The 22465-nt window shown below is 44.7% G+C and overlaps 1 protein-coding gene across 1 annotated transcript; it reads right to left on the reverse strand.

Annotated features, from left to right (window-relative positions):
• Window positions 1-9624: 9624 nt before the first annotated feature.
• Window positions 9625-22172, reverse strand: LOC122169717 (tRNA N(3)-methylcytidine methyltransferase METTL2). The gene is made up of 9 exons (XM_042836070.1): window positions 22076-22172; window positions 20344-20435; window positions 16773-17125; window positions 15374-15423; window positions 14859-14919; window positions 13911-14050; window positions 11989-12095; window positions 11717-11782; window positions 9625-10274 (listed from the first exon to the last, which is right to left on the reverse strand). The coding sequence occupies exons 1-9, from the start codon at window positions 22165-22167 to the stop codon at window positions 10123-10125; spliced, it is 1113 nt and encodes a 370-aa protein (XP_042692004.1). The 5' UTR covers window positions 22168-22172; the 3' UTR covers window positions 9625-10122.
• Between the last annotated feature and the right edge of the window lie 293 nt (window positions 22173-22465).

A 22465-nucleotide genomic window follows, 5' to 3' on the forward strand; every position in this document is an offset into this window, starting at 1 on the left:
GGGGGGAGGGGCGGGGCGGGGCTGGGGGCGGCCTATGGGGGTCAGGGTCGGCTGTGGGGTCAGCAGGCTCAATGCGGGGGGTGGGCGGGGCTGGGGGTCAGGACAGCCCTAGGGGCGTTTGTCCCTCCTTAGGGGTGACCTGACCCCCCAAACCCCCTCCCAAGGGTGTCCTCAGAGAGAGTTGGGGGGGGGTCTGTGAGGGTATGTCTCCATCCTCCCCAGTCAGCAGTGACCCCATTCCCAGGAGCAGCTCCATCCCCTGGGCTGAAGGCATGCCGTTGCCCCCCGGCCCTGCCCTCCCTCCTTCATCACCCCCGCAGCCTCCCAGGATCGTGGTGTAATCCTAAATGCAGCCCCCCCCCCAGGATCCAGGCTGCCCTTCGCATCCCTTTCCTTCGGGCTGACGGAGCCATCAGACACAGCCCGGCGGTTGTGCGCTCGCTGCTGCCTTTCTAAGGCCAAGACGATGCGATTGGAAAATAAAATAAAAAAAAAAAAAGGAGGGGGGAGGGGGGGGGAGAAGACGAGAAAGAAGAGAATCGAAATGCAAAAAGCTCTTCCAGAGGCGGCGTGGCAGCGCGGTCGCCCCTTTGGCTGCCGGTGCAACCTGCTCGCCTGCAAGGCTGAATCAGCTTTCTGAAAAGCGAGCGAGGAGGAGGATTGACAAAAAAAAAAATTAAAAAATAGGAAAAAAAAAAAAGCAGCACGTCGGGAAGTGGCCAGGCCTGTCCGAGGGGAGGCAGGCGCGGATCAGTGATGGGATCTGCACTGGGTTGGGGTGTCAGAGCCCAAAACCGAGCACCCAAAGCAAAGCCCATCCGACAGCGGGAGGGGGGTGAAGGGGAACTGCCGAGCTTCAGCCCCAGGGGGGGGGGGAGGGGGGATACCACCGTTCCTGCAGCACCATGGGGGGGAAGCTCTGTTATTTTGCACTCGTTCATTTATCGTGCTCCGAGCCCGGCGTTATTCGTTAACTCCGTGTTGCAAATGGCTTTCCGAGGCGCCTGCCTCATCTCACGAGCTGGGTTTCCTGTACTTTAATCTGCCTTTTTTTTTCTTCTTCTTCTTTTTTCTGTAGAAGAGCCACTCCAGCTTCAGCTCCTACTGCGTGATTCACGTTTTCAGCACAGCCAGCAGTAGGAATTTGTTAAAGAAATAAATAAACGACCTGCTTTCCCTCTTCTCCCCCCCTCCCAAAAAAAAAAAAAAGAGGAGACATTTTAGGGTAAATATTCTAAATTAGTTGCTAAACTAATCACAGCCATTTAGGGGAGCACTAATTAGTACCACTTGCAGTTAGCATGGTTCAAAAGGATGAATACATTTCATTTGTTTTCATTTGATTTTGGGTGGAGGCAGGAGATGCTTTGGGGGGCTGTTGGACCCATGAAGGGATCCCAGCACTCACGGCTGAGCTTTGAACGGGGCAGTTTGTGATCTCAGAGCACTGAACAGGAACCCAGATGCTGCACCGCTGAATCCACCGCTCTGTCCCTCATCTTTGTGTGCTGGAGGAGCTGGGGGTCATTTTGGTGGGGACCCTGGGAGGCTGAAGGCTCCTGGATACCTGGAGCACATATTTCAAACACAAACGTTTTCTCCAACACAGTCGGAGCCGTGGGTGGTTACTTCAGCAATAAGCTGAGGTTACACCACCCTCCTGTGCCTTGCCAAAAGGGTTGGGATATGCATCGTAGAGCCCCATCTCTGCTGCAAAGCCAAATGCTGTCCTCCCCAAATTATCTTCCATGTAACATCTGCAGCCACAGCTCCTTTCCAAGACACCAAACCAGCTCCTGTAGGATGAGGCAGCTCGCCTTTCTGTGCTGTTGATAGGAAAGGAATCAACAGGTAACTGCATTTATGGCCGTGGGCAGAAATTCTGGAGAATTCCTCTAAGAGCATCGTGAGCTGTCAGCAAAGCGCCCGGTAGGTATGGGGGACAGACGAGCTCACCAGTTAGCTTCTGCAAGAGGCCAGCGATGGGACTTTTCCCCATCAGAGCCTCTAAATCAGAGATCCTGGAAGTTTTCCTGCTGTATTCCATCACAGCACCACTCGGAGCAGAGGTGCACCATCGATCCCCATGCAGCGTTTCCTTTCTTATTGCACAAGCCTGTGTGCCCTGGCACAGCAATGGGATCCAATGTAGAAATGGATTTGTTGATGATAAGACACAGTTCAGCTCGGGTCTTGGTTATGGCATTCCTTCCCATAGGACTTAATACCTCAGATTCAGACTCAGCAGAGTCTGATGGCGGTTTGTTTGTTTGTTTGTTTTTTGTTTTCTAAACAAAAATCTGTTTCCTAAAGAAGAAAAACTGAACGTATTGAGATGTCCTTGCATGGAAAAGCTGTTTGTGACTTTGAGCAGGGAAAGGTTTGGTGATTCAAAGTGGTTGGGATGTGGAAGAATTTAAACACGTTGTATAAGAAAATATCCAATTCAATCTGAAGCTCTAGCATCAAACATGAAGATACTACTTTTAAGAACATATAAACATAATAAAACAGTTGGAAAATGAAGTCTGGTTATCTCAAGCCGCAGTATTCAGTGGATTTGGAGTATTTGGATCTCTAAGAATCCTCATGCAATAAACCTTCCATTCTTCACGCAGTAAACCTGCACGGCACACAAACACTCCTCACTTTTCCCCCATTTCCATTGAGATGCTGCAGCTCCGACACACCGGTCCTTTTAGAGGAGCTGCTTTGAAAGCTGGCGGGCAGGGTGGCTCTGAGCAATGCAGGACGTACAGGGCTGACCAAATATTATCTCATCCGTGGGGGCAAGCCAGCCCTCCTACACCCTCATCTGTGCCAGATCCCTCTCATACAGCATCCTGCTCTCCAGGTCTGCCATCAGCCAGCAGCAAAGCTTCCCGCTGCATCCCCCCGTGGCAGCACTCCCGTTTTCTCTCCCTGGATGTCAGCAATATCTTTGGCACGTTACGATTCTATCACGGTTTGGAAGAACTACTCGGCTGCCGCAGCCATTTTGTCACTGAATTCAACTGGAGCTTCCTCCAGCCAGCACCGTGCTTAGCAAAAAGGAGAGCAAAACCTTTACAGTGCTGCTGTGCTCTGAACCAACGTTAGATTTGGCAAAAATGTGCTGAGATTTAAGAGATAAGGCAACGCAGCGTCTAACAAGTTCTTTGTCATGAATTTTGAAGATAAAATATCTGAAGGTTGTTATCTTTTTTTTGTGTGTGTGTGTGTGTGTGTTATCAGTGCTTTGCCTTTGCTTTCCAGGCTTGTAAAAGATTCTAACTGCATTTTTCCTCGTGTTTCTGTACAGCCGTGAGGTGTAGGAATGCACTGACATAACATAGCACACAGAAAAAGGAGAGCTGAGATCCCTCTGCGCTACCAGGAATCCAGGACCCGAGGAAAGCACCAAATTGCCTCAACCTTTAAAGCATGAAAGCTGTCATCGGTGATCTCAAATCTGGAAATTTTACAGCTGTTGAGATGGAAAAAAACAAAATCAGTTCACTCAACAGGTTTCTTATGGATTTAGCACTGGGGGATGATCTCACCTCGAGGCATCACATCCAGAAGAGGCCAAGCCCTGCCTGCAGAGCAGGCTGTCCTACCGCGCTGCAACTGGAGAGTTTGTCAGACACAGGGCATTCAAAACAGCTCACCCCTGCATGGATTCTCTAGTATGTAGTAAGGCTCCAGCACAGCCCTTCCCTCGCTAGGAAAGTTAAAAGGGTCTCTTCTCATTTTCATTAGACGGGGAGAAAGCTGCTCCAAGATAACATGCCATCACCTGACTCCTTCCTGAGGCCATTGGGAGCCTCCGCCCTCCCACACAATGGAGTTTATCTAGGAGGTTTTTCCTGCCCCTCCCTCTGTCTACACCTTCAGGTATCCCATTAGGGAGGCTCTGATACCCGAACCCAGTAGGAAAGCATCCAGCTCACACAATCTCCACGCTTGCAGCAAGCAGAGCACAACCTCAGAGCAGTGCCTGAGCCAAGGCAGCGCGTGTCCTGCCTGCCTGGAGGAAGCACCCCAGCCAAAACTCACAGGTAGGATACGAATACCTCCGTGATCACGTTCACTTCCCCAAAGCACATGGCATCAGTGCAATCCATTGTTTTGTTCTGCACGCCCCAGAAATGGTGTGATTTTCCTCTATGTGCAGCAAACCTTTCCCCGTCCTCATTCACTACTACTTCCTAGAATACAAGAGAATATTATTCTCTGCAGGATTCGTCCTCTGCTTCTCTTCCTCCTGTTTAAAACAGGCATAATAACACCCTACCTTACAGGGCTTTGTGAAAGCCTCTATTAAACAAACTGCTCTCAGATTTGTGTAAGAGGAAAATTAAATCAACATCCCATTGTAAAGCTGGAGTTACTGCATGCATATTTTTGGCAGTATATTCAGCCTCTATGTGTAAATACACACCAACCTTCACAACGAGGGTTGTCTCAGTAGGGAAGAAGTCACTACAGAAGTTAAGGAAGAGTTAGATTTAGTCTTCCACGCAACCTCGATCGACTTCTTCACGTCCACCCTTGGTGATGAATACAGGAAAAATGTACAGCTGTGTAATTAAAGTAGTGAAGTGCATCTGCCTAGGTGGATCTGTCTTGAGGAGGGGGACCAAGAGCAGTGCCTGGTGCTTGGATAAAGCAGCAGTCTGAGGGGAGATCAGCCATTTTTTCCTCTAAATGAGGAAATCCATCCAATAACCCCAGAGAAGGGTGGCACCTTCTCCACCTCCAGCTGTGCAGAAGATGCCCTGGTATGCCTCATGCACAGGGGTGTGAGCCTGGCCCCCACGACCCAGGACTGCAAACAGCAGCTTTCCGTTCCACATCAGCTGAAAGAGCATTTCACAAGCCAAAGGTTTGGCTTCAAATTGGCCCCAATACTCCTCAGCCCCCAAATAAACTGAAAACCTGAGAGCTACAAGAGTCCTTCGGACTACGAAACATCAAAACAACCTGAATACAGCAATCATGCTAGCTCTCCTCCCCCAAATCAAGCTGCTGCTCACATGCTCCATGCTGCTGCTTGCAGTGAAGACTTTGGGGCTTCTGCATTGAATGAGTCAGGGTAGCAGGGTCCAAATCTCACTAGGCTGTTCTTTCTTCCTGGAAACACCATGAGCCAACAGGCTGGCAGCTCCAGGCACGTGCTAGCAATCTCTGCCATCGCTGCTTTCCAACCACAACCAGGTCCCACTCATCCAACTGTTGTCACATCTGTGTAGGGGTCAAAACCCACATTTTCAAAAGCAAAAGCCTTCTGAGGGACGACATCTCCAATCACACCCCTCACTTCTCACGCTCTCCATAACAAAGGTAGCTGTATTTCACTCAATTCAAATTAGCACTGCTGTTGCCTGCACAGATAATTTCCTGCCGTGTGTCCCACTTTCTCTGCAATACAAGCTCCCATTCTGCAAGGCAGTTAAGCGCAGGAACTTAACTGCCTTCAGCAGGAGTTGAGGACAAACTTCAGAGCTTCGCTGATTAAGCACAGAATTGACAATTCCTTTCCCTTTAGAGCCCCATGCTTCACAGGAGCCTCCTCCAAAAACTCATCCCTCCTCCCTGCACTTCTAATAATTTCTATCATGCCCTGAAAGCGTATGTGACAACATCACTAAGTGAGAACCCTACAGATAGCTGTAAAAAAAGATGTGTGCCAAGCACACACCCCTGTCTGGGAGGACGAATAGCTACAACTGCAAAAGTGATCCTGGGCATTCAACACATTCTCCCAGTACCTAAACATGCTTATTCTCTTCTAGAATGATTTTTCTGTAACATGGCACCAAATCAAAAGCAGTTGCACTGCTCAGACTGACTAATAAAGTCCAGCTGGCTGACAAGAACAAAGAAGAGATCTCATCCCTGCATGACTCAGTTTCCCTACATCCATCTTTACAGAGATGGAGGGATGCTCACCAAATCACTCAAGGTGACCCTGCTGCCTCGTCTCCATCAGCAATCTCACTTCCAGGCACTAGAACCTGTGCGTATCTCATTTGTGCTCAGGAAAAACAGTTGTTTGGTTCTGTGATTCCTGTAGGGAATCACTGCAAAGCAGCCAAAGGCTCTTCCCAACGCCGACAACAGAAAGAAAGCTCACTCAGCTTTGGTTCTGATGCAGTGACAGAAGCCACAGGCATGCACAGAGGTTAATTCTACTCACACCTCTTTCATTGAAAACAATCAGGTTTCATTTATCCTGGAGCTCTGCAAGTAACTACACAACCAGAAATGGTGGTGACATAACCCGAGATGGCGGAGCCAAAGCATTTGGAAGATGATTGTGCCTGCTTCAGAAGCATTTGGTGATTACTTGTAGCCATAAAAACCCTTAAGGGTGACTGCTGTCTCCTGCATCCCTGTGCTGTCAGGGAAGCTCTAACGTTCACTGGAATTCGCAGCATATTTATTTTTGAAGTGAGGATATCAGAAGCACTCTCAGATTCCTGCTCTCTTTGTCTTGCTCCCCTTCTGCCCAGCTTCCAGAGCTCACCTGTGAAATCTGGATGCTGTGGGAGGAAACACATACCCGAGGAGGCAGAGTGTTCATTGCTATTTGCTGGAACCCTCAGCATCACAGCTGGATTGAAAGCCCTTCTGAAGGATTTGTTCAGGCTCAGCCCAAGTCGTGGGCGCAACGCCACAATCCCTACACGAAAGCGCTATGCAAAGGGTCAGAATCGGTGATGATAAGATTCCCTTCCAGCCAAAACAATCTACAAACATCCAATGAAACCCACCATCCTCTGGCAAGAGCCAGGACCAGATTTTCTGAAGTACAACAATGTCTGGCTCCAGAATCACAGGGGCAGTGCCTCTGAAGAGCAATGAAATCATCTCTTCTGCCTGGGAGGTTTGACGAGCCATGCTGGCAATGCCTGTCAGCTACAGACCACAAGGCTGGAGCACTGGGAACAAAACTTGAGCAGATGTGTTCAGAATTGCTTTAAAATTAATGTCACACTGCTTAGAAGATTAAAAAAAAAAAAAAAAACAACCAGTGAAATGTAGTGAAAGTAAACTCAAGAAATCTTTGCATGCGCTAGAAACACATTGTGCAACCCAGCCTGCTCAGCAGGCTCAAAGTGGGAATGGCAGAAGCTGCTGCAAGTCAGGACCAAGGTACCTGAGCAGAGTGGTGTGGGAGGCAAGGCCTGGAGTTGCAGGAGTGAAGCAGCTACAGAGAGAATGGGAGTTGACAGACATTCATACATGAAGCTCAGATGGCATCTGTCTGTAGGAGGCCTGGCTCAACTCAAGGCCATTAACTTGCTGCTCTCTGAACAGCACCGTAAGGACTGAAAGCAGAAGCCTGTTGGGCCAGCGTGGTTTGTGTTCAATGACTGCTTAAATATTACAGCAGAATGAAGAACGTTGAGAAAGGTGCAGAGCTACTTGAATGGCTGCAGGCTGACAGGGCTGCAAGTTTTTGCATGAAGCCCAAGTCAAAACCAGGCAGACAACTGGGATGTAGCCTTCAAAGTAGAAAGAAATAAATTGCTGGTCTTCATTTCTTCCCTTTCAGGAGTTTGAACTTAAAGGGGAGTCCGTCAACTTTAAATAAATCCTGTTCATAATTAAAAACATATTTTCCTGTGCTGCATATAAGCCCCTGGATAATTAATAAGGCATTTTTCAAACTACTTTAATTCACACTAATTAAGCTGCTTGTTTACCCCAATTTTTCTTCCAGGGGGTTAAAGCAATCCCAGGAGGTGGCCTGCCCTCCAGGGACCAAGAGGGAAAGGACCTCAGGGAACTGCCCAAGGCACCAGTAACATACAGAAGTGTTTCACAGCAAGCAACAGAGCTGGTTACATGAATCACATCATGTCAAACCCTCACTGCACTTCTTTTGCTAAGCCTGATTCTTTGCCTGAATAAAATGAGGAGACATGAAATTGCTCAGTTCCTGGGGGCCTTGAGAAGCAGTTTGCCTAGACTTTGAGTTCCCAGCCTTGCTGGGGACCAGACTTTGTAGGCCCAGCACAAAAACATAACAGTGGCTGCATAACTCCTGGGTTGGGTCAAACACGTGGCCAACAGAAGATAAATATGTTAGAGGCAAGTGGAAGGGATGGAAGGGGAATCCAGAATCTCATTGGCATTTTCTCTTGCCTTTAATATTGTTTCTTTCAGCATTTTAAGCACATAGGCTTACAGGCAAGATTTGGAGAGTTAAGGAATTCCTCCCAAGCACTGCTATATTCATGCTTTGACTCCTGAACCCTACTGAAGATCCACCAAGGGCAGGACAGTAGCAAGGTATGATTTTTGAGTTTCCTCTACTAAAAAAGGCAGGAAATGGAGAAGCATAAAAGGCCACAAAACTGCTATGAAGCAAAACCATTTTATGTTTTCCCCTCCCCTGCCCGCCCCCCCTCCCCCCCTCAAAAACAACTGCTTCAAGCCTCATTTTTTATGTCATTTGGAAATACTGGAAAGTCTGCCAGCATTTTAGAAAAAAAATAACTGGGAAGAGAATCCTTCACATAATATATACTATAACCAATTGAACAAGAATTCTCTTCCCTACTCTGATTCCACAGCAAGGGCTGAAATGGCCTGACTCAGGAAGCCTGCATTAGAAGACAAACTATTCACTGTGGGGTGACACAGTGATGTGGAAGTTATGAACCCATTGTGCTACCACATGCCTAGCAAAGAGCATGCCCCTTCCAAGCCTTCACAAAAGGATGCTCCTTGAAAACTCCTGCACCCTCCAAATACAGCAATGGCATTTCGTCAGCTTTTTACTCTCTCCTCCATCTCAAGAGAGCACTTATTTCATCATCTATGTGTTCTTACAGTCGACAGTTATTCTTAGGCAACTGTAAACTATTAATACTAGTGTCCAGATAACAAAATCTGCATGCTATGCACAGCACAAAGTGCTCTGCAGCTGATGGTGCACACTTAGTAGGCATTGTTTCTTCAAGGAAAAAAAAAAATAAAAAATCAGTAGTTACCCAACAGTGGCTGAAATCCTTCAGATCAAGTGCCTACAGGCATGTGAGTTTCTGTGGAAGCTTCATTTCTATTGCTCAAACCAGAAATGAAAAACGTTACCTCAGAATTTATTCTAACATCCATTGTCCCACATCCTAAAAGTAACCAAATAAACCAAATGGAATAAAAGTTGTTAGCTGTCAAGTGGGGTAATACCTTCAGAAAGCCACACTTGGTTTCCTTTAAGAAATCAAACATTGGTAGACATTCTTTAGATTTCTTATCAAAGACAAGTGCCTTGCCTTCTTTGGTTGAGCACATCACCATGACAGCGCAGCGCAGCTGGCTGCAGAACCAGGTCACAAGCAAGAACACTTCTTGACTGTTCAGGCAGAAAAAGCAGGTAATGGATTCTGAGCAAACTCTGGTCCCACAAGCTGCTTTTGTCTCTCTGCATTCTGGAGGTGCTTCAAAATTGGCATCAACCTCCCATCTCTGAAAGGTTGAACTCCACCCGATGTGAATTCGCAGCACCTGAGCTACAGCGTGCTGCTTCCTCTACAAACAATCTCAAAGACAGGAAGAGCAATAATCTGTGTTCTCCACAGGTTATCTGCCCACCAGGAAAGTGGCACAGAGAAACAAGCATGCTCTCAGTTCATGTCCTCAATAAATGTATTTTAACTGGTGGATCTGCACAAATCTGAAGAACTGGAAGAGAACTGCATGAGGTAAGTCGACAAAGGGATCCATATTGTACCTAGTAACCAGCTGCAAAGGAAATCTGATTTACCAACTGTGTCTTGGGAACAAAAGAACAAGAGTACACAACACAGAGACAAGGTTGAAGATCTTGTTTCATGCAGAAGTCCACAGGAAGAGAGGCTTGCTACTCAACTTGCTCAGCTGCTCTTAGCATGACTTTCTCATGTTGTTAAAAACTATAAACTTTAAAAATCCAGCCCAGTAGCAAGACACCTTAAATACTGGTTGGTCTCCTCCTAGACCATCTGTCCTTAGCAAAACTCATTTGAAGTGATGCTAGGTGCTATACAAGGCACTGAGGTTCTGTGCACGCTGACTTCCTCAATGATCAATCTCACCAGGGTGAGACTGCACATGGCCACCAAGAGGATAAAATCTGACCCTGCTTCCTCACAGCTGAGGGGCAGCAGGCTTTTGGTATTTGCACTGGATCCAAACTCGATACATTGTCATTTGCTTCCCACGGTTCACTTGCAGTCGACGATCAACCAGATTCTGTATTTTCTGCAGGCCAGCTGTTGTGAAGAGATCATCTAATTCATCTGGAAGCAGAGAGAAGAAGAGAAGGATTATACAGCTTTCATTTAACTGTTATCTGTTCGTGCTGAGGGCTAAACAGAATTGAAAGATGGGCCAGAGGAAACTCACGGTCTCTGTCTGGTAGGGAAATATAAAGATCAGACAGGACTTAACTACTGTTTTATGGGGGAAATAAGACTACAGTCTCATAAGTTTCCTTTGAATTTACCTTCTACAAAAGAAGGAAAGAGGGATTATGAGGACAACTGGAGTTACAGAGAGTTGAAACCAGCAGTTTCAGACATTGGTATTACCTCTAGTAACCAATTAAAACCAATTAAACCTTCTAGTGAGTAGAGACAGATCCATTCCTTACCCCTCCCCTCCCTCTCCATTGAGATTTCAGACTCTCCAAGAGCAAAGAACCAGATCAGATATCAGACGTACGCTTTTAAAATGGTGGCAATAAGATCTTTGCTGTACGGGCTGGAGGGGAACTGGATTCATTACGGTTATGTTTGGAAAAAAAAACGCTTAAAAAAACACACCCAGTTGGGGCCCAATCAAAGCACTAAGAGCCCTCAAGGCTGCAACACTTAAATTGGTAAGTATTCCTGACCAAGCAAATAAGTTTCATAGTGCCCCAGCACAGTGGCCGTGGGCAAAGTCAGTCTGAGTCCTGCTGAGCAGCACAGAGCGCATTCAATTCAACTGCAGCTTGGGAGCATGTGATTGATATGGAGCTCCTGTAGAAAAGAGCTGGCAGGTCCTAGCTTGTGCTCTTTTATCAGATGATTGACATAGGGAAGCATTTGCCAAACATACGTTGAGCGTTAATTTTGTTGAGACAAACGAGACTTGTGCAGTGGAGAACAGAACTGTTCATTGCAGCTGTGCCAGTGCTCTAAAACAGACTGGCAGCTTGTTCCAGCACCTCACAACTCTCTCTGTGAAGAACTTCCCCCTGACATCCAATCTAAACCCTCCCTCCTTAAGCTTATAACCATTTCCCCTTGTCCTATCACTACCTACCTGAGTAAAAAATTGATTCCCCTCCTGTTTATAACCTCCTTTTAAATACTGGATGGAATAAGGAGCCTGCCCCAGCTCCACATAGAACCATGCTACTCATGTTCCATTGTGTGGAAACAGTAAAGTTAAGAGAAGTTCCCTCCAGTTGTGTTCACCTGACTGCTTATTCCTCAGGTAACAAGACTCAAGAGAATGTCTCCACTTCCATTCCTCTCAGCGTAGCACACACACCAGTCTTAATTTCAAAAGATTTTCCACTTAGGAATTCACTGTGCATATTCACATCAGCAACGGACAGGCTGAGGTCCCTGTGTGATTGGGAAACACTTCACATTTCACACTGCTCCAAGAAAAACTGGCTGGAAAGAGCTAGCAACAAAACTTGGGTGCACAGGGACAAAAAGAGGTGAGGATGTGTCTTCCAGCCTCTTACCTTGGGTGAAGAAATAGACTCTGGTGCCATCACCTCTCACATAGAAGTTAGCAGACAGACACTGACCTGAGGGCAAGAGGGATTTAAACAGTTACCAGCTATCATTTAAAAACAAACAACTGCTGCATATAAAGACAGAGGCACTTCTCCTCCCAGCACACGCTGTGCTTAAGGGGAATTAATGAGCTGCCTCCCAAACAGGGCAGACTTTACTCCAGAGAAGCATAATCTATTAGAGAGCTGTAAAAGCTCCCCATGGGAAATGAAAATACCTCTCTTGAACCGAAGCTGGGCTAGGTCGTAACGGCCATAATCTCGTAACAAAATCACTCCTCCAGGTTTCAGAAGGCGACTCAGTTTGTTAATGACACGCTGCATCCTGAGGAAAGAACAAAATGGCCGCACTCAGCAGTCTGCAAAAATCAAGCCTGTTTGTTTAGCCTACTTTCCCAAAAGAAAGTATGAAGTTTCACATCTGTTACATCTTCATATAAAAGCTACCAACATTTGAAATTTTCTGAGCTCTGTCAGACTGGGGTGGGTTGACTTTTATCTGGCCACCATTTTTATCATAGTTGCCAATTCTGCCTTTTTTTTTTTTCTCCCCTTCTTTAGTTTAGCCTGACACAGCACAGATTAATTGCTCTCTCTTAATAATTGCAAAAATAGCTCCAGTGGTTTCTGTAAAACAAACAAAAAGTGAATCTGAAGAAAAAAAAATGCTGCAAAATAAAGCCAAAGGGAATAAGGAAGGGAGAACAAGAGTTTTTAAAGTTATTTATTTGCCTCTCTCAATCCATTCTGCTAGGTCACAGCACACTGTCACACTAAGATCACACTACTTTTACTGTTTTTAACTGTTTTCTGAACCCTCCCTTCTCATCACCTCACGTATGAGAAATTCATCTACTCTCTGAACCTAACGGTCCAGAAGTGTACCTCCCAAAAATGAGTGCTGACTGCGTGGTGTGGCTGCTGTTCAGAACAGAGGAGCAACTGTGACCGCAGCAAGACCACAACTACAGCCATTCAGCACTTCAAAACTATACCTACCCTGTAACAGAATTTGCTAGAACAAAGAACCTGCAAATTCCACTTGCAGAGCTTGATGGAAAACTGGATCAGTCACAGAACCAACTTGAATTTTCCTTGACGTAAAGGAATCTACTTTGAAGCTTTACACGTAACTGGAAAAGCTGTGACACACGTTAGCACCCGAAAACTTTCTGACAACTTCTGCACTGACTCTCCTAGTTTCTCCATACATTCCACTGCAGGTTCAGCTCCATCAGCCTAATCTTCAAGTATTGCAAAGCATTCAAGAGTATTTTCCCATTATTCATTGTCTTTCACTACCTGCCAAACATCAATATATTCTGCTGCAAGTAGACATGTTTCATTTAACAAGATTCTCTTTCTTTCCTGCTCTTGCAGAGTTCATACTAACAATAATTCAGGTATTCAACAGCTAACAGTCTCTCTGCACCATGTTTATAACAAAGTTGGTCAAATCCTTAAATATTTCCTTATTTATATGTTGATTACATAAAGATACGGATTGGCACAGCACGCAGATCACTGTATTATCAAGCAAGTGCTGAAACTTCATTATGTAGAAAGCTACCAGTCTCCTTAACTTAAAGATCTAGGGAGATCTCATGCAGCAACATTAAAGAGTACAGTGAGGTTATTTATCAGTCAGTTCAGGGTTTTGGTTTTTTTTTTTTCAATTTTGGGATGGGATCACTTGACAAAAAGTGAATGAAGTAGAAGAGTCTTCTTGATATTCCTGACATTGCTCGCTGGTGCATAGAACAGAGGTGCAACCTTCAAAATACATCAGTAATGCAGGCTGTTTTAGTCCTTGATATGACTGTAAAACTGTATAGATGAAGTAGTAAAGCTGTGGAGATGAAGAATTTGAGACATATCAAGATTAGAGAGAGCACCAGGGAATTTTAAGTCTTTGAAGTAGGTTATGTTGGTATAACTTCAACAGATTACTAAAAAGCCTTAGCTAAACTGGATGAAATGGAAGAAGGTACAACAGCATGACAAGTATTTCCCACCTGGCATCAGCAAGGCTTCAACAATTAAAGTTTTTTCTTCATCTCTGCTCTTTTTATGTTTGCCTAATAAAGACCTCCAGTTCTGTGTGTATTTTCTTTGGACCCAGAAGGAATTTTTAACTTACTTCTCTGGGAGAATCGCTGAGAGGACAAAGATGAGAATGACAATGTCAAGGCTTTCATCTGGCATTGGAAAGGGACTTTGGTCATTGCAGAGGTCGTGGACAAATGCAAAGCAGCGAGAAGAATCATATTCCATGTTGCTCTGTATTTAAGGGAAGATATTACAGCATTAGCAGACATTAATAGTCTACATTTCATTTCAAAAAGCAAGTTGACTTCCAATATCCCAAACAACAGACCCAGCACCATAAAGTTACACTCATAAAATCACAAGTAGATTTCTAGAAGTCATTTAATTTTTGAGAGCTGTTGCTATGGATTGTAATAATTCCTATAAGTACTTTTATCAGCTTTGAGGATACAATGACACGCTGGATCTGTTGCTGTGCCCCCCATTCCATCTCACAAAATGACTGATTACATTTGATACTTCACAGACTCATTCCCAGCTCTGTTCTGACCTGAATTTTGTTAGCAGTATTTGTCCTTTGTCTAAATCCCAGCCTTTTGCTTCACAGTACCTGTCCTCAGCTGTCTGTGCAGAAGCACTCCTACCACTTGCAGTGCTGCAGTGCTAATAATACATGCACAAATCAAACACAACTTCAGTTGCTGTTAAAAAATAGCCTGAAATGTTTTCAAGGTTCAGCAGTTACTCAACTAAAAGACCACTGCATTAAAAAAAAAAATGCTGCCAACCACAGGGGAAAGGAAATCTGGCTGACTCGTCTGCTGCCAATGGGACGTTGCGAGGACTCTTGCTTCCCTCATTTCTACAGTCTTTGGTGGCTCTTTTTCTTGATTTACCAGTACAAGGGTCAGCACCAGGGCTAGCTAAAATAGCAAGCTGCCAAAACAGCTACACAGCTGATGGCTGCCATGATATATTTACGTCAGTGTGCAACTGGCACCATGTACTTCCTACCTTCATAAGTCACCGTTGAGTTTACCTGGACGAGATCCACGGCTGTCGTAGAAAAGTCACAGCAATAAACAAAAAGGCCTGGATCACTGCAATAAATAAAGGACACTGTCATCATGTATAGAAAGGTGTTGCACAGGAACTACAGAAGTGTCTCAAACACACAGAGAACAACATTGAGAGTCTGAAATCCTAGCCTTTAGTCTCAGTCAGTCTGCCTGTCTCTTATCTGCTGTGCAAAATCTGGTTCATCACTTTGTTCTTTTATGTCTCAGTTATTCTAACATGGAACTGACTGCTTACTTTTCCTTCAGAAGGAGAAATAAAAGCCTGTATGAAAATGCTTTAGAACGAGACGTGTATGTTTGTATTTTAAGACCAAAGACTTCCAGGCTCAAAACACAATTATTTGAAGACTCGTATAATTTCTCAGTTACATCTGGCCTTTCAACATGAGACTGTCTAAGAAAATAAGCAAGCTTTCCTATTCTTTCTCAGGGGCTGCTTTATCACACAGGTAAAAACTTCATGAGAACTACTTACTTGTTGGTCTGTAAAATTGGGAAAACTGTATTTCCAGCACCACAGCCAACCTGCACAAACAAAGCAGACGTGCACAGAATGAAAATTATTCCTTCAACACATCCCATGCAGCCGATTCCAAATCAACTCTCTACAGCTGCAGAACAAAGTGCATCTCAGAAGTAAGAAATGAGCACAGCAGTGACCATTTGCAAATATCACTGCAAGATCTGAATATGCTCAGCACTGAGGAGCAGGCTCACATACAAGCACTGTGGGAAACCAGTTCAGTTCTCCTAGAAGTCTTACTAACAAACTGTACAGTGCTACTCTTCTGAAAATGGTTATTGCTAGCATCCTAAGCATAACAACCAGTATGTATGAGTCACTGAAGCACTAGAAAACAAGCATGGATTAGTTACATTCCCTTCCCCAGAAAATCAGAGCAACAGAAAAAGAAGTTTGCTTTGCTATAATTACAATCTGTTGTTTCAGAGTTACCCTCACTAGATGGCTCTCCCTCAAGTTACAAATTAGGCCTACAATGATTATACCTTGTTACTTCTTATGCCTGCTCCCATCTGAAGACCCATTTGAGGTCTCACACAACTGGGTTTAGAATACTTCTATGTCTAAATAATGTCATAAATCAGTAAAATTGAAAGTCTGAGAAGAAAAAAACACAAAGGGCACGGAGTGACATATGGTAGTGAGAATATTCAGGTAAGACAGGAAAGCCACCACATCCCAAGAACATTTGTCTGAGGAAGTCTCAAGGGCTCAGATTAAATGTAGATCTGAAGAACTCTCTATACTAATTCTCCCTGGAAGGACAGAGTTTCCACAGAACAGGAGCACTCAACAAAAACTGTGGTATCTACACTGAACAAACTATGGGTGGCAGAGCAAAAGGTCTTCATGAGCAATCAGGGGACTAATATTTGTAAGTACTAGAAATCTGACCTGGACAAGCATGATACCCTATGTTAATCTGAGATTTCCTGTTATGAGATGGAACATAAGGTCCTGAACAAACAGCATCTCTACATTCTTGGTTTCATTATTCCATTTCACGCCTCCCAGGACAAAAAAGAATCAGCACAGACATCAAAACCATACAAGATTTATACAGACAAATAAAAGAATCAATCCCTTATAGAGAAGATGACATTTAAAATCTTGTTTCAACATCAGATTAGAATTTTTATTTTAAACTTGAAAACTTGTCCTTGTGCTCTGTGCATACAGTCCAAACCAAGAGTCCCAGCAGTTCTAAGCTGCCCTCTCTCTTTACTGATGTAAGTTGATCTTCCCACTCACTTGTTTGCCATGATACATATTTTTACATCCATCACTCAGTCACACAAACATTCATACAAGACACCACTCAATGTGTGATCCATTGTTTTATAGCTATTACCTCTAATATACGATAAGAAGCAGAAGAACCTGGGAAATCTTCATCACTTTGTTTCAGCTTCTGTGGAGCCAGCTCTTCTGCACAGAATCTCGACCTGCTTTTTAACAGGTTTAACTGATTCTCTGCTCTGGTTTCTACCGTGCAATGTCCATTTTCACAGCTTCCCAGCCCTTCATTTTTGGGTACCTCTTTGCAGCTAAATTCACACAGAGAATCCTCATTTTGACTCGGGTGCCTATTTGGTGCCAGCTCAGGAAATTCAGTGAACAGCCAGTGCCTGTCCTTGAAGAAGCCATTTTCATGGATCTTATAAAAGTCATCCCAGTATCTCTTAGCATTCACCTCATATTCCTCTGTAAACACAAACAAAAACATCACCAGCAGTCAAATCAGAAAGGTGTCAGTTTAATCAGCTCAGACAGTCAGGGATCACTGCAGACATCTACTCAGTAATCACCTGCTTTAATAAGTATGATTATTGACTGAAAATCACCTTGATTTAAGTTGTACCCTCTCACCTGAACTCTCAACCTGCCTCCTTCCTGACATTTTGTTAGGAATTTAAAAAAAAAAAAAAAAAAAAAAAACAAAAAGAGATAGAAAAGGAGGGGTCTTGGTAGGGTTCAAATGAAGGGTTTAAAGAAAGCTGGCAACAGGAAAGCCCTATTTGAAGTAGACTGGAATGAAGATATCCATGTTTTACTATCATTTCTAACATTAACCTATTCAGTTCAAGGAGTAATTCATTTGGAGCCTGATGACATGAAGTGAAACACTTAAATCTACTAAGGAATTCTGTGACAAGTGCCTGGAGCTGAAGTCTGACGTGTTACTTCTATTTTCAGACTGAGAAACACAAAACTTGGTCAACTCTACTGGCCCAGCATAAAGCCCAGTTAACATTTACAAACACTCCAAGATTACAGGACATCATGTTTTGAACAAATACTCTTGGAGTCCAGACTGCAGCACTTTTTTTTCCCACCATGGTTCTGTGCAGGTTAGAGCATCACGTGAAATTACAGCAAATGAGAGGAATCAAATAAGTGACCACTACCACTAAAGTAACAGCACAGAGCCAAGGTGGATAGACCAAAATGGGTAAGAATTAACTTCAAACAGCGAGCAGTATTATTTTCACACCTACTAAACACAATCCAGGAGCAAGATAAATATTACAGACAATCAGAACACTTATGAAGCCATGATCTAACGAAATTAGAGTCATCTATGTAATTATCCCTGCAGTACAAAGAGCTATTTATAAAAATAATCTCTTCACCTTGACTATGAGCATTTTCTCCTTTTAAGCAGCTTTGTCCTTAAACAACAACCTGAACAAAACTGTAAAGCATAAGTTTGTGTCATGATCTCACTGTACCTCAAAGTAAGTGGGGTCAGGTCTGATTATTATTTGCAGAGAAGGCAGTCAGTGACTACTAATGACAGAGGAATGAGGGTTATTGATTCAGTCTCTGGTGCACTCCCTCCTGAACTGTCACTTCTTCCTTTGGGAGAAGGGATACACGAGGCTGCTGGGGTTGGAAACCCTTTCAGCTAACAAAGAGATGAAGTCCTGACTCCTGCTGATCCCTGAAGATGCCGTGACAGGCTCTGATGAAAACAGGATGTTTACCTCAGAAACTGTGGCAATATTCCAAGCCAGTCACTTCAGATTATCCAGATTTTTTCCTCATCCTATGTTAAATTATTGTGAAATTCTGTTGGATGCTATTGAAGAGCTGCTATCTTCCACCTAACATGTGTGGAAGCTTTATTTGAAGTTCATTTGCAAAGCACTGGAATTGAGGATCGGTAGCAAAATGAATACAAGAACTCAAGGTCCAGCTGATTATGCAAGAAACAGGATTAAAAATGACCATATTAACATTTCAGTCTGAATTCCTGCACAACTCACACCAGAACAGTTTGCAACATATTTGCTCCCAGATCCTTTTTGTAGTATTAGCTCATAAGGACACTGGCATGCAAGTCTGATTCCTCCAGAGACTCGATAAGGACTTCTGACCTTTCTGCACAGTTGTGTAAGGACAGCCCCGAAGTCAAGCCCATACTCACCCTTTTACATTGCAGAAGATTTGTAAACAAAATAAACTGTTTTCAAAAGTCAGGAAGAGAATTACAGATCCTCTGATTCGCACGGAGGCTAATTATGGAGCTTCAAAAGAAAACCAAGCAACGCTTCCTCTTCTTTCCCTGCTCCCAGACAGCAGATACACCTTCTACAGAGCAAGCAGAACTTCTCTCCTTCAGAATAAATTCTGACAGCTCAAGTCGTCCAAAGAATAATACAGCCATAATGACCAATAGCCTGTCTTTGTTCTCCTGCTTGGACATTTCTGATTCTCAAAATACCAGACCCCTCAGGCACGTTTGGCTGAGTTGACTTCCCTATGTTTCAGCCTTCCCATTGTCTCCACATGCTTCCTACTGAATAGCAGCCATCAAAATTTGACTGGCCCCCATTGTTCAGCCTGGGAAATACATCATAAAGACCTGACAAACTGCTCTAACATCAAATTTCTCCACAATTTCATATTTGTATATATGTTCTCAAAGCATGACAGAAAGCACCCTTTAATGTTAACCAGATTTTAAAATGAACTCAACACAATGGTTATCACAATAGAAACGGCTGGATACTTCTGGGAATCCAAGAAATGAGGAGGAGTGCTCCCTGGTATAATTAAGTTTGCTATTGTGAACACAACTGGAAGCTATATGGGAAGTGTCTTGAACAGCTCCAGTAGTGTTCAGCATCGCCTTACAGATGGCACAGTCAATTTAATGTGAACAAAAGGAGTGGATCCATCCCAGAGCTCAGCAGAATATAACAAGATTATCATTAAACAAGCATCTTTTCATACTGAAGAACAGGATATCATTTCACCATCATCTGAAGGACCTGATGTATCTAACCTGCGTGGAGGAAAGATGTAAAATTAACCAACCCCACAACTGCTTCAAGCAAGTAACTTCACTACCAAGTAACTTCTGATGATTAACACTCCAATCAGGATAAAATCATTTTCCTTCACTTCAGAATTAATCATTACCGTGCTGTTTGTGAACTTGGTAGAGCTGTATACAAATACTACTTTATTAGATCCTCTTAAAAGAGAAAGTGCTTGCAGCATGCAAACAAACAAAAGATTAACTGTTGTATGTTAAGCTTTGAACAGTGAAACACTAACTGAAGCTGTTGCTCTGTACTGAAAGAAGTTTGTTGACAGGAAACAGTAACAAGTGCTTCAGTGTACGCAACATAAACAAAGAATCTCAAGCCAAGATGACTCCTCTCAACCAAAGGAGTCACTTTACTCCTGTGGAACGATCCTCGACAGAAGGTGGAACAATCACAAAAAGGTAAACTCAGGACAGAAAGATTCCTCCTCTGTCATTCTTCCCCTGCTAGGTGCTAGATAATGTATTCTGAAGACAGTGGAGGAAAAGATGAATAAATGAAGATGCAAACATAACTCTGACCAGACTCTTCTGCTGCTGTGCACACAAGTCAAGACGTACACATTACAGTAACATCTAAAAGTACCTTGTTTATCTTGTGGCAATAGCTGTGAGCTGTTCTCTTGAACTTTACTCCTGGCAGAGGCTTCCTGCTCTTCTGACCATTCCACATTATCCCTGTTGTAAAAATCAAAGCGAACTTCTCAGCTGGGAGTTGTGAGGCAAAGACAGAGAAGAAGAGTTTTAGATAGCTCTCCAAATGGACAGCAGTGGGGCTTTTCTGCCATCTCCAACTCCAGCAATGTAACAGTTACCAGACGGGAGGACAGCTGCCAGTTCGGAACGAGCTGCACTTGCAGCATTAAAAAGGCAAAACAGGAAGGGATCCGAAGAGACACCAAATCTGTTCTCTAACCATTTTACCTGTTTGATGGTCAGCTAAGTTTAGGAGAACTAAATCCTTACTGCAAAACCACTCAGTACAAATAGGCCTCTTTGGAGAGGAGCTGCCTTTCCCATATGGAGAATAAAACACTGATCCCATGCAGGCAACTACTTTTACTCAAGCAGGTCAGCAAAATGTGCATTTCATTTAACCATCTTCAAAAATTACACTCTTATTTTCAGGTTAAAAGAAAAGAGCAGCTAGGGTTATTTGGAAGGTGATTATATTAAATCCAATTACACAAAAAATAAGCATTAAGAACCTATTAATAACTTAAACTTGCATTCCAAGTTGCGCAGTCATTAAGATGATTCACCTGACTTTTTTTTTTTTTTCTTTAAAACAAGTGAATGAAAAACAGAATACAAGGATCAAGAACTACTCTGGCCTCAGAAAGAACTGGCCTTTTGATGTTAATTAGCAAAACAAAGCCTTAAGTTTTGTGTCTGATTATTAGGAATTTCTGCAGGGAAATACCATTGAGGACACTCTGTAAGTCCCAAAATGAATGACAAGCTGATGCATGCACACATTGCTTTATTACAGCTTAAGCACAGCCAATTTTCAACAGTACACAGCAACCAGAGACCTGAGGTAGATATATTTACTTTAGAAGTGCAAAATACCTTCAGTTCCCAGGAAATTCAAGAATTTGGGCACCTATATCTCTCAAAAATACAGCTTACTCCAAGCGAACACCTGCTCCACCCTAACACCTGGCATGACCTCACAGCATCACATGGCAGTGAATGGGTGAATTTATCTTCATTCAGTTTATACGTTAGCTGCACGTGCATGCAGATCTTAAAGAGTTGTAAGCCTTTGAGAGCTACAGCAACAGAACAGAATCACAAAATGGCCAGGGTTGGAAACGACCTCAAGGATCATGAATCTCCAACCCCCAGCCACATGCAGGGCCACCAACCTTCACATTTAATACCAGACCAGACTGCCCAGGGCCCCATCCAACCTGGCCTTGAACGCCTCCAAGGATGGGGCAACGATTGCCTCGAAGCAGTGCAGCAATGAGGAGAATCCCGACGTACGGAGGGCGCCTGCTGGATCCTGACCGCCTCCACCAAGTCAAGCTCGGGACCAAAGGGATGAGCGCTACCCAGGGCCGGGCCCCTCCTCATCTCCGGGCACTCCCACCCCCTCACAGCCCCACCCTCACGGCCGTCCCGACCGCTCGGCGCGGAAAGAGAAGAACAATTCTTAAGCCGAGGAGAGGAGCCGGCAAGGAGCGATACTTGGGGAGCGCAGGCCGCGGACAGCGCACCAAGCCCTGTGGAACGCAGAGAGGCACCACGGGGCGGGCAGGGAAGCGAACGAGAGGACCCCGCGGGGACGGGGAGGCCGCGACCGCCCTCACCAGGCGTTATGCTGGAAGAGGCGGGCGGGGTCGGTGAGGAAGCGCCTCCCGAAGGGCCGCCGCCGCTCCGGCGCCTCGCTGGGCGCCGCCATGACGGATAGGGTGCCGCCGGAAGCGGAAGTCCCACCCCGAGTCCGACCCGAGAGGAGACTGGGCGGGAAGGGAGTGTCACGTGGGGCGGCAGCGGCGGGAAGCCGGGAGGGCTGAGAGGAGGTGTTTCCATCCGCGCTGTAGAATCGCGGGTTCTACACTGAGAGGCACCCGTGAAGATCGGTGTCCGACTACCCGAACCCAGTGGCTGAGAGCGGTGTTCCATCACTCCCTGAGCTCCAGCGGGTCGGGGCCGCGCCCACAGCCCTCTGGGACTGAGCCCTCCCTCTCCCCCAGCCG

The sequence above is a fragment of the Centrocercus urophasianus genome, unplaced genomic scaffold (assembly GCF_019232065.1).
Source record: "Centrocercus urophasianus isolate 14NV4802_14NV808 unplaced genomic scaffold, USGS_Curo_1.0 seq_57, whole genome shotgun sequence".
NCBI lineage: Eukaryota > Metazoa > Chordata > Aves > Galliformes > Phasianidae > Centrocercus > Centrocercus urophasianus.

What these genes read in the sequence shown, in the direction of transcription:
- LOC122169717 (XM_042836070.1), bottom strand. Translation starts at nt 22,167, where the DNA reads ATGGCGGCGCCCAGCGAGGCGCCGGAGCGGCGGCGGCCCTTCGGGAGG. An exon ending in CTCTTCCAGCATAACGCCTG is followed by an intron (nt 20,436 to 22,075) that starts GTGAGGGCGGTC and finishes TTTTTACAACAG; the next exon opens with GGATAATGTGGAATGGTCAG. An exon ending in CAGCCGTGGATCTCGTCCAG is followed by an intron (nt 14,051 to 14,858) that starts GTAAACTCAACG and finishes CCTTAAATACAG; the next exon opens with AGCAACATGGAATATGATTC.